The sequence below is a fragment of the Neoarius graeffei genome, chromosome 8, assembly GCF_027579695.1.
Source record: "Neoarius graeffei isolate fNeoGra1 chromosome 8, fNeoGra1.pri, whole genome shotgun sequence".
NCBI lineage: Eukaryota > Metazoa > Chordata > Actinopteri > Siluriformes > Ariidae > Neoarius > Neoarius graeffei.
In genome coordinates, this window is record NC_083576.1 from 87,540,381 (window position 1) to 87,553,456 (window position 13,076).

A 13,076-nucleotide genomic window follows, 5' to 3' on the forward strand; every position below is an offset into this window, starting at 1 on the left:
ATAAACTCGGTAGTTTATTGTAGCCCTGTGATAGCTCTATTTACCATGCAAAAAAAAAAAAAAATTGGTGATGAGGTTATTTTTGGTGAATGTATGGCAATATACAACCCCGATTCCAAAAAAGTTGGGACAAGGCCATGTTTCCCACTGTGAGACATCCCCTTTTCTCTTTACAACAGTCTGTAAACGTCTGGGGACTGAGGAGACAAGTTGCTCAAGTTTAGGGATAGGAATGTTAACCCATTCTTGTCTAATGTAGGATTCTAGTTGCTCAACTGTCTTAGGTCTTTTTTGTCGTATCTTCCGTTTTATGATGCGCCAAATGTTTTCTATGGGTGAAAGATCTGGACTGCAGGCTGGCCAGTTCAGTACCTGGACCCTTCTTCTACGCAGCCATGATGCTGTAATTGATGCAGTATGTGGTTTGGCATTGTCATGTTGGAAAATGCAAGGTCTTCCCTGAAAGAGACGTCGTCTGGATGGGAGCATATGTTGCTCTAGAACCTGGATATACCTTTCAGCATTGATGGTGTCTTTCCAGATGTGTAAGCTGCCCATGCCACACGCACTAATGCAACCCCATACCATCAGAGATGCAGGCTTCTGAACTGAGCGCCAATAACAACTTGGGTCGTCCTTCTCCTCTTTAGTCCGAATGACACGGCGTCCCTGATTTCCATAAAGAACTTCAAATTTTGATTCGTCTGACCACAGAACAGTTTTCCACTTTGCCACAGTCCATTTTAAATGAGCCTTGGCCCAGAGACGACGTCTGCGCTTCTGGATCGTGTTTAGATACGGCTTCTTCTTTGAACTATAGAGTTTTAGCTGGCAACGGCGGATGGACGGTGAATTGTGTTCACAGATAATGTTCTCTGGAAATATTCCTGAGCCCATTTTGTGATTTCCAATACAGAAGCATGCCTGTATGTGATGCAGTGGCGTCTAAGGGCCCGAAGATCACGGGCACCCAGTATGGTTTTCCGGCCTTGACCCTTACGCACAGAGATTCTTCCAGATTCTCTGAATCTTTTGATGATATTATGCACTGTAGATGATGATATGTTCAAACTCTTTGCAATTTTACACTGTCGAACTCCTTTCTGATATTGCTCCACTATTTGTCGGCGCAGAATTAGGGGGATTGGTGATCCTCTTCCCATCTTTACTTCTGAGAGCCGCTGCCACTCCAAGATGCTCTTTTTATACCCAGTCATGTTAATGACCTATTGCCAATTGACCTAATGAGTTACAATTTGGTCCTCCAGCTGTTCCTTTTTTGTACCTTTAACTTTTCCAGCCTCTTATTGCCCCTGTCCCAACTTTTTTGAGATGTGTTGCTGTCATGAAATTTCAAATGAGCCAATATTTGGCATGAAATTTCAAAATGTCTCACTTTCGACATTTGATATGTTGTCTATGTTCTATTGTGAATACAATATCAGTTTTTGAGATTTGTAAATGATTGCATTCCATTTTTATTTACAATTTGTACTTTGTCCCAACTTTTTTGGAATTGGGGTTGTATGTCATATTTAGCAAAATTACTCGTGTCATTTAGAAAAAGTGCTTTTTTGACCACAGGTAGCTCCAAAAGGGATGCACTTAAATCATTCTTTATACCATAAAACAAATATTTGGTTCCATATCATTGGACACATAGTTAAGTTTTAATGTTGAATGCCAGTAAGTTTTCAGACTATTTTGATCAAATTAGTATGCAATTGTGTCAAAAAAATGTCCTCTCCGAGACAGCTAATTTTTCAATATAAAATAACATATCTAAAATGATTATTTTCATCCTAAAATGTGGTCAAGATATTGGGACATAAATATTAGATACAACTAACACAAAGCTTACAGCCTTATATTTAAAAGCACTATGGAAATAGCGGATTCTGAATTGTCAAAAAAAAAATGTCCTCTCCGAGAATCACTTCATTTGTTTCTCCCAGCCCTGCTTAAAGCTACACTTAATCTTCTTTGTCTTATAGCAGATTACACAAAACTACCATACACACACGTCAAAAAATGACCTGAAATCTGTTCTTTAACTTGTTCTTCACTTAAAAACTGGTACAAGAACCAGTTTGAATCAGTTTGAATTTTGGACCCCTGTGACACAAACTTTGTACCCTGATTGTAAAACAACCCTTAATGTCTTTAAATCCGAATAAGACCATCTGGACTTTTGTTATTCAGTATTTATTCACTGCTAATCATCACAGTATAGGCTCAGACCTTGTGTTCACATGGACACTAATAAAACAATACTGTATCTGAATAATCAGATTAAGACCCATTGCTATAGTGTCATTGCTTATTAAATCGGACTAGAGCCGTTCAGACCTAGATTTGATCTATTCCACATGTTTACACTACCGTTCAAAAGTTTGGGGTCACCCAGACAATTTTGTGTTTTCTATGAAAAGTCACACTTTTATTTCCCACCATAAGTTGTAAAATGAATAGAAAATATAGTCGAGACATTTTTCTGGCCATTTTGAGCATTTAATCGACCCCACAAATGTGATGCTCCAGAAACTCAATCTGCTCAAAGGAAGGTCAGTTTTATAGCTTCTCTAAAGAGCTCAACTGTTTTCAGCTGTGCTAACATGATTGTACAAGGGTTTTCTAATCATCCATTAGCCTTCTGAGGCAATGAGCAAACACATTGTACCATTAGAACACTGGAGTGAGAGTTGCTGGAAATGGGCCTCTATACACCTATGGAGATATTGCACCAAAAACCAGACATTTGCAGCTAGAATAGTCATTTACCACATTAGCAATGTATAGAGTGGATTTCTGATTAGTTTAAAGTGATCTTCATTGAAAAGAACAGTGCTTTTCTTTCAAAAATAAGGACATTTCAAAGTGACCCCAAACTTTTGAACGGTAGTGTACACTGTTAATCACCAAAACGGAACTCTGTTGGATTTAGATGAACACTAAGAAAACAATCTGAGTGGCACAGAGGTGTAGTGGTTAGCATGGTGGCCTCACAGCAAGAAGGTTCCAGGTTTGAACCCAGCCTTTCTGTGTGGAGTTTGCATGTTCTCTGCGTGGGTTTCCTCTGGGTGCTCTGGTTTCCCCCACAGTCCAAAGACATGCAGTTAGGTTGACGTGCCCTTGAGCAAGGTACCGAACCCCTGACTGCTCCCCGGGTGCCCTGGTGTGGCTGCCCACTTCTCTGTGTGTCTTCACTGCTTCAGATGGGTTAAATGCAGAGGATGAATTTCACTGTGCATGTGACAAATAAAGGTTTCTTCTTCAATCTACAGTGCCTTACAGGATTCGTACCCCTTGAACTTTTTCACATTTTTCCACCTTGCAACCACGAACTTAAAAGTTTTTTTATTGAGTTTTTTGTGATAGACCAACACAGAGTAGCACATAATTGTGAAGTGAAACGAAAATGATAAATGGTCTTCAAAATTTTAAACAAATAAAAATGTGGTGTGCATTAGTATTCAGCCCCCCTGCGTCAATACTTTGTAGAGCCACCTTTTGCTGCAATTACAGCTGCAAGTCTTTTGTGGTCTGTCTCTACCAGCTTTGCACATCTAGACACTGAAATTTTTGCCCATTCTTCTTTGCAAAATAGCTCAAGCTCAGCCAGATTGGATGGGGAGCGTCTGTGAACAGCAATTTTCAAGTCTTGCCACAGATGCTCAATGGGATTTAGGTCTGGACTTTGACTGGGCCATTCTAACACATGAATATTCTTTGATCTAAACCATTCCATTGTAGCTCTGGCTGTATGTTTAGGGTCATTGTCTTGCCGGAAGGTGAATCTCCTTCCCAGTCTCAAGTCTTTTGCAGCCTCCAACAGGTTTTCTTCCAGGATTGCCCTGTATTTAGCTCCATCCATCTTCCCATCAACTCTGACCAGCTTCCCTGTCCCTGCTGAAGAAAAGCATCCCCATAGCATGATGCTGCCACCACCATGTTTCACAGTGGGGATGGTGTGTGCAGGGTGATGAGCAGTGTTAGTTTTCCGCCACACATAGCGCTTTGCATTTAGGCCAAAAAGTTCAACTTTGGTCTCATCTGACCAAAGCACCTTCTTCCACATGTTTGCTGTGTCCCCTACATGGCTTCTTATGCCTGTCTTTCAACAATGGCTTTCTTCTTGCCACTCTTCCAAAAAGGCCAGATTTGTGGAGTGTACGACTTATAGTTGTCCTGTGCACAGATTCTCCCACCTGAGCTGTGGATTTCTGCAGCTCCTCCAGAGTGATCATGGGCCTCTTTACTGCTTCTCTGACCAGTGCTCTCCTTGCTCGCTCTGTCAGTTTAGGTGGACGGCCATGTCTTGGTAGGTTTGCAGTTGTGCCATACTTTTTCCATTTTTGAATGATGGATTGAACAGTGCTTCTTGAGATGTTCAGAGCTTGGGATATTTTTTTATAACCTAACCCTCCTTTAAACTTCTCCAGAACTTTATCCCTGACCTGTCTGGTGAGTTCTTTGGTCTTCATGATGCTGTTTGTTCTTCAGTGTTCTCTAACAAACCACTGAGGCCTTCACAGAACAAGTGTATTTATGCTGAGAGTAAATTACACACAGTAGGACTCGATTAACTAATTAGACGACTTCTGAAGGCAATTGATTGCACTGGATTGTATTTAGAGGTATCAGAGTACAGGGGGCTGAATACTAATGCACACCACATTTTTCAGATTTTTATTTGTTTAAAATTTTGAAGACCATTTATCATTTTCATTTTACTTCACAATTATGTGCTACTCTGTGTTGGTCTATCACATAAAATCTCAATAAAAAACTTTTAAGTTCGTGATTGTAAGGTGGAAAAATGTGAAAAAGTTCAAGGGGTATGAATACTTTTGCAAGGCACTGTATATCTGAGTAATCAGATTATGACCCCATGTAAACATGTCTTAAATCTGAATAAGACCATCTGGATTTTTGTTATTCAGTGTTTATTCACTGTTAATCATCACAGTATAGGCTCAGACTTTGTAGACACTAGTAATACAATCTATATGGGATTAATCAGATTATGATCCCATGTAAACCTTGCTATACGATGTTTTAAATAGGATTGTCATCGGAAGTCTAGTTATTCCATTCACACTTTTTTTTTTAAATTTGTATGTGTTATTTGATTTGGAGCACTGATACAGTCACGTCAAAACTGAAAAACAAATGTATTAAATGAAAATAAATAACTTGATATATTGTGCAGTCCTGTATTAGATATTGTAGTAGTAAGGGAAGCCATGGCCTAAAGCTAGCCGCACACTACGCCGATTTTCAGCGTACCGAGCCAACTGAAGTCGCGAGTCAGGCGTAAAGACTAGTTTTCGATGGTACCGACTCATCTCACAGCCGATTTGAAAAACTAATCGGGAGCCAGACTGATCGGCGAGAGTCGCTAGCAATAGCCAATCATATCTTTCACATATAACACGTGATATTTCGTGATCATGTGACTTCTATCTTTTCGAAAAATGAACGGACTGACAATAATGTCAAACTGAACCGTTGATCAAGGGAGATCCGCGCCCCGACATGCGGTGTGCGCGCGCACTTGGCGCATGCTCAGCTGCGTGAATGTGTCATGCACCGAAAATAAGAGATTTACAAGCCAGGAACGCCTCATGATGCAATACGCAAGAAAAGAAAGAAGATTTACTGCCATTTTACTTTGTATTTGAGTAAAGTGAATAAATAAATGGTCTGTGGAAAATACACTTAATCCTGGGAACTGCGTGCACAGGAGTTTATTTTGTGTTTACTCCCCCCGGCGGCTACTTATTTGTCATGGCTGGCTAGTATGAGTGGAAAGCCCTGGGAATGCGGAAATGTCAAGTTCGATTTTAGATTTACGAACCCGAAAAAAATGTTGAAAAACCGGCATTAAAAAAATTTCAACCGCACAAACGGCACTCACCCAGCCGGTGGACCGGAAACAGAACATTTTTTAATAATGGCCCAAGATATTAACCTCTGCTTTCTTTCAGTCGTGAGTTAGTCGGGGATATGTGCGTGCCCTGTCGGGAGTCGGCTCTGAAATGGGTCGGTTCGGTACCGCGTGGATCGGCGTAGTGTGCGGCTAGCTTAATGGCTCGAGAAACAGCTTTGGGACCAAAATGTTGCTGGTTTGATTCCCTGGACCAGCAAGAAGTGCCCTTGAGCAAGGCACCTAAAGCCTAGATCACAACCGGACGTACAATTTTTTGGCCGTGCGATTTTTGGCGTTTCCCAAATAGCTGTGTTTTTTTTGTTCGTGGAGAAAGACGCACGTTGGCTGTAAGTTTGTCTTGCAACCTGAAAAAACCGTAAGCGCCCGTAGAGTTTGTTTGACATGACAAAGAACCTCTGCGGTCGGTCTACGGCTCGAAAATCAGCCCGTCACATGCGCGCCCTCCGTGCGTTTGACGCACGCCCTCCGTGCGTTTCTTGCGTTTTTTGCACGTAGACCGGCCGTAGGAGCACGTACGGCCGGTTGTGACCGAGGCTTAACCCCCGACTGCTCCCCAGGCTGCTGTGGGTACGTTGTATGTCGCTCTGGATAAGAGCGTCTGCTAAATGCCTGTAATGTAACGTAGTATGCCGATCTAGAACAGTGTCACATTAAGTGTTGGATATATCGGAGATGATGGGCTCTCTCTAGTCTCTGTGCAGCTGGATTAACTTCATCACAGCTGTTTTCTGAGAAATAACTCTTTTGAGACGAATACTGTAGTTGCGCTCTGGATTTTGTCCTTTTTTAAACTTTAAAGCACAAGTCAGTGTGTAACCCAGTTTTTCCAACTTAAAACAGGCAAAGAGTTGGTGTTGAACGTGACCGTGTGTCCGTGGGATCTTCTCCGCACAGCTTTCTCTGCAAGTCGTCAGAGAATTTCCAGCCGTGTTGTGATTTCAGGGGTTTAAAAGGCTCACTCGGTCCAAGCCCAGAGAGGCACTCAGCATTCTGTCTCCATCTGCGTTCACTCACGGGTCTGCCGCTTTTCTACGCTACACACCCTGAAGGGAGCGAAAAAGCTGGAAAATGTCTGTTAAATTTTTTTTCCAACTTTCTGATCCAGATCTTCATAGCTAAAACAGCAATTTGGTGAAAAAATCAACTTGACATGATTTTCCACTTACCCCAAATAGCCAAGACGTATTCAATGCCCGGCGTTTGTTTCTTTAGTTTGCACTGGAGCTGTGATGTTTTAATAAACGTGTGTTTCACCCCAAGTCTTGTCTGTAAATATCTTCTTCAGTTCTTCAACACATCCAGTTCTTCAGTGAGAACATCCAAATTTGTTGTGCATCATTGACATTCCCACCTGCGTACCTTTTTGTACGTCTGATTTAAAGATTTCAAGCTCTCTCGACAGGTAGGTCCGAGTCAAACCATATCTGCACTGGAACACTTCTTTTGGCCACTTCCTCTGATTTGGCACGATGAAGTAAACAGTAAAGAAGATAATGGAAGTTGAACATGCTATGGTAATGAAAGGTAGATGGTCCAATATATCATGGAAACCAATCTATCATCATCTTCATAAGAAAATATGACCATGAGACGCACTACTGCTTTGCATTTGGTATTGTCCCACCGCCAAAACATTTGAAGGCAGACTTCTTTTTCTTTTACGATGCCATTTGGAGCAAGTGTTTAAAGATTTGGGCTTGGATCATTTAAAAAGGTTTTGGGTATAATAAAAATTATTCAATCTACATTCACTGGATATGAGCAGTCATGCATTCTGATTGGCTACTCTACTACTAGGCTATCAGCTCATATACCATGAGTGGAGAAAAATAAAATGGCGGAGCACAAGTATTTAAAAGAAACAGAAATAGCTAGAAATAGCTAACAGAATTTATATAACCCCACCACCACCCCCAATTGAGGTTTTTCACCTGACGTCACAGGGTCACGTGACGCCCCGGTGTCCGCCATTTTGAAGGTCAAGCTAGCTAATGTCAACAACAGTAGCTGGTATGTTACTGTAGCAATGTTTACGTTCAGTCATTTGGATGACTGTTAAAACCTTTCAGTCTCAAGTTTTTCCTTTACTGTATTTACTAGTTTACTGTAATTATGATCCGGCAGCTATTTACACCGGATCCAGTATAAATAGTTGCCGGAGCCGACGTCCCAGCCTGCCCGAGCGCGCTAGCTCCCAGCCTGCCCGAGCGCGCTAGCTCCGGCAAGCTCGGACGTCGGCTCCGGCAGCTATTTACACTGGATCCGGTGTAAATAGCTGCCGGATCATAATTACAGTAAACTAGTAAATACAGTAAAGGAAAAACTTGAGACTGAAAGGTTTTAACAGTCATCCAAATGACTGAACGTAAACATTGCTACAGTAACATACTAGCTACTGTTGTTGACATTAGCTAGTGCTAACAGCTAGCTGCTAGTACACTGCTACAACACAGACACCGACCCTAATAATACAGTTCTTGGTCATTGCCTGGTAACAGCAAATTTATAACGGGCCATGTCTCAACAGACTAAGAAGTTATTTCAATGACATTTAATAACATTTTGTTTATCCTGAGGACCGAAAGTAAATGAAAATGTGAACAAACCTTAGCTGTAATAAGATGGCGACCACCGGCTCCAGGGACGACCCGCTGATGTAGGCATGTTACCCAGCCTGACACAAAATATTTGTAGGCATCCAAACTCTTATACGCTTTCAGATCAATACCTGTGTATGGCGATGGGTTTTTAACGACATAGGTATACAGATCATGTGGGCCGAAGTCAGGTAAAGACGAGGGCTTGGTGTACTTCCGTACGTCAGTGAACAATCCTGGTGGAAGCAGGTAAACGTCGTTCTCTAAGCCTGCTAACCTCAATTTTTGCAAATACCTCTCCCTCTGCTCGCCCTGTAAATGCCCTACGTCGCTGGATAGTGAAGGTGTTTTCTGCATCTCGCTCCTTTTTCTTTTATGTTTTTCGTTTGTCGCCTTCCTCGCATTCAAACTGATTCGAGCCGTGACGTCCAAAATGGCAGCCTCACATGACTTGGTCACGTGGGTGAAAAACCTCAATAGCTCCTGTTCAACACTCCAGCTCAGTCGGTGGCAGTAATGCACCTTTTAAGTTGGTTTGCCAACCACCAAAAAACCTTAAAGAAGAAGAAGCAACCGATGATGAAATAAAAACTACTCAAAAACAAAAGCCCCCAAAAATACAAAAAAAAGCAACAAAATATGGAATAAAAGTATTTGATGATAAGAACATATCTTTTTTTTCAAGAATTATTATTATTGCATTTTTCACAAATTGCTCCTGTCATTTACCCGGTTTGTTTACATTGTAAACAGAAATTATTTTGTCGGATGTTTTGTATAAAGTTTTTATTTATTGAATTTGCAAGAGTACGGAAGCCGCGAGAGGCCCTTCATATAATCTTTTTTTATTCACCTTGTTATCCCGAGATAACGACATAATTAATTCAGGATCTCGAGAAAACAACACAACTAATTCGAGATCTCGAGAAAATAAGACAATTATTCCGTGATCTCGAAAAAACAAAACAATATTGCCTTATTAGGTGATCGATTATTCCAGACGTTCTAATGACCAAAGTTGCGTCTATACAGAATGAGAAATAGCCCCAAAGTCAGCATATCACAAGTCTCTTGGCGCACCTGAATGAACCATTTCTCAGCCGTTTACTCGAGATCATGAAATAATTGTTTTGTTTTCTCGAGATCTCGAATTAGTTGTGTTGTTTTCTCGAGATCCTGAATTAATTATGTCGTTATCTCGGGATAACAAGGTGAATAAAAAAAAAGGATTATATGATGGGCCTCTCTCGGCTTCCGTACAAAAAAATAAAAATGCTGTGTTTCTCAAAATCCAGTGAATGTGGATAGAATAAAACAGTTATTCCACTCAATCTCATCGTACATGGATTATAGGCGACTCGGTGCTACGCGCCTCGTCGACTATCAGCTCATGTACGACTCGATTTTGCGGAATAACTGTTAAATACATGCGCAATAGTGGGAGGATTTGATTGCACAACAGAGAGCAAGAGACTCATCAGTGCAAGATCATGATTGTGTAATACACTCATCATTTATTTTCAGAAGGTTAATAACCAGTTTAGCTCACAGTAATCTTACACTGGGCCGTCTATCTGTCCGGGATTGGCACTAATACACACTGTCTTGTGCAACGCCACTGGCTGGGTATTTTTACCAAACCTGCATGTCTTTGGACTGTGGGAGGAAACCGGAGCACCCAGAGGAAACCCACACAGACACGGGGAGAACATGTAGAGTCCACACAGAAAGGCCCAAACAGAAAGGTTCAAACGCAGAACCGTCTTGCTGTGAGACGACAGTGTTACCCACTCAAAAAGTTATTAATAACACTTCTCTCTTTTTTCTCTTTTCTTTTTTTCTCCATGCTGCTGCTGAAGACATGGCTGAGGACCTATGGCTACCTTTCCCAGGCCAGCAGGCAGATGTCCACCATGCAGTCAGCGCAGATTCTGTCCACTGCCATAAAGGACATGCAGCGCTTCTATGGTTTGGACGTCAACGGCCAAGTGGACGCCAACACTCTGAAGTATGAACTTATTTTATAAAGTTTATTGTACAGGTTTTTTATATGGAGTCTTGAAGGTAGAGCTGTGCGGAGAACTAATGCTTTGTTTTTTTCCTAATCCCACTCCTACCTGATCACACAGAAGAATTAAACACAAGTTGCTCTGATTTAAAGGAACAGTCCACCGTAGTTCCATAATGAAATATGTTCTTATCTGAATTGAGACGAGCTGCTCCGTACCTCTCCGAGCTTTGCGCGACCTCCCAGTCAGTCAGACGCGCTGTCACTCCTGTTAGCAATGTAGCTAGGCTCAGTATGGCCAATGGTATTTTTTGGGGCTGTAGTTAGATGCGACCAAACTCTTCCGCGTTTTTCCTGTTTACATAGGTTTATATGAAACAAGTTCAGTTACACAAATTGAAACGTGGCGATTTTCTATGCTATGGAAAGTCCGCACTATAAAGACAGGCGTACTAACACCTTCTGCGCGCTTCGACAGCGGATTGATACTTGAACTCCTCTTCGGGCACGGCCAGACGGGCGAATGCCCTGGTCCGTCCGCCCTGTCTAAAAAAATGGTACAACTCGAGCCCCATGGTAAAATTGGGACTTTGTCATTTTTCCGCATGAGCCCCATGGTAAAACCACACTTCCAGGAGGGGCTGCCGTCTGCCTCCCAAGCCGGCCGAGAGCGCTCCTCGTCGGGCACGGCCAGGCGGGCGAATGCCCTGGTCCGTCCGCCTTGTCTAAAAAAAATGGTACAACTCCGAGTGCAGGTATCAATGCGCTGTCGAAGCGCGCAGAAGGTGTTAGTACGCCTGTCATTATAGTGCGGACTTTCCATAGCATAGAAAATCGCTACGTTTCGATTTGTGTAACTGAACTTGTTTCATATAAACCTATATAAACAGGAAAAACGCGGAAGAGTTTGGTCGCATCTAACTACAGCCCCAAAAAATACCATTGGCCATACTGAGCCTAGCTACATTGCTAACAGGAGTAGCAGCACGTCTGACTGACTGAGAGGTCGCACAAAGCTCGGAGAGGTACGGAGCAGCTCGTCTCAATTCAGATAAGAGCATATTTCATTATGGAAGTACGGTGGACTGTTCCTTTAAAGGTTGACTGTGAAATGCATCCAGTATGTGATGACTGTCACATTTTGAGACCTTTACTTTGACTCCAAATATAATTTAAGCCAAAAAATCGAGATTGTGATGCGTGCCGTGTTGATGTTATAGTTGATGTTTTTTGTTACAGTAGAAATTATACTCTATGTACTGTATTTTCTTGCTTAAACAAATCTAGACTACAGTCTCTAATTGTATTTTACGTTTCCCCACGAATGAGAGAACTCTGGTTTCATGTTTATTGTGGGTTGATGGTGTTTATGATGGTAAATGAGTGTCTTGAACCCTTGGTGTTCAGGGCTATGAAGCGTCCGCGGTGTGGTGTTCCTGATCGCTTCGAGGAGCCCAGTGAAGGAAGCGTCAGGCAGAAACGCTTCGCTGTGACGGGTCACCGGTGGGACAAAGACAAGCTGACTTACAGGTGAGTGAGACGAAGAGGTAAAGCAATTGCAACCTGATTCGATCAATTTAAGAATTTTTTTATGTGACGTTTTAAGTTTTAATCTGTCTTAAATGTGTAATTTTTTAAAAATAATTCACTTAAAAGAGTATTTAAGGGTGTATTCAGACCAGGATAGTTCGATAGTTCACTTGCTTTGGTCCGAACCAAATGTTTTTTTTCATTTTGGTGCGGTTCGCTTTCACACTGTACATTTTAGTAAGCGGACCAAAATCTGTCAACAAAGCCACGCGCCCTGAGGTCGTTCAGCTATTGGTCAGAGACGACACGCGCACAAAGCGTTAAGTTCAAAAGTAGTCATGGAGGCTTTCCGTGCTGTTATTCTTTTTAATGTCATCAAAGCTATATGTTTTTTCCAGTTTTTACTGTTTTCACAATTGTGCGATTACTATGCTGTTGTACAAGTAATTTATCAACGACGACTTCAAAGGGCAAGGCGGCTACGGAGGATAGCGCTGATGAGCGCACATCATGTTGTGACAGTTCTGGCTCTTCACGCAAGATGGAGGAGGTACGTGTCGGGATATTCGCCTTATCCATCGTAATAGATGAATTTCTTTTTTGCGTCGCTAGTACCGCCACTTTTTGAAAGAATGTCCCTGATTTTAATGTAGGTCTGACGGAGTTTCTTCACTTTTAGCCGACATTGTTCTGGGGAGCGCGTGAACCCCTTCTCCTTCATTTTCTCACTGAATACAGCAAACACGTCGGCATTTTTGCGTGTTCTCTCCAAAAGCTCAGATATGTGGACATCTGCCCATATATCCACAAGGGTACGCGTTTCTTCCTCGGCCCACGTTTGCCCCCTACTCATTTTTTGTACTCTGTAGTCTAGCCTACCACTGGTCTGAATGACTGAACGACTGTTGTAAGGTTCCCTTGACAACCGAAGCAGTGTTTGCACTTTGCGGTGGAGTGTCAAGACTCTGTTTCCCATAATGCTCGACAA

General features: G+C 42.1%; 1 protein-coding gene across 1 annotated transcript in view; it reads left to right on the plus strand.

The window, feature by feature from the left end:
- mmp15a (matrix metallopeptidase 15a) overlaps positions 1–13,076 on the plus strand; it is a 50,566-nt gene that overhangs the window by 690 nt on the left and 36,800 nt on the right. The window contains exons 2-3 of the mRNA XM_060928439.1: positions 10,410–10,558; positions 11,966–12,088. Of these exons, the coding sequence (XP_060784422.1) occupies positions 10,410–10,558; positions 11,966–12,088 (272 nt within the window). The remainder of the gene's footprint in view (positions 1–10,409; positions 10,559–11,965; positions 12,089–13,076) is intronic.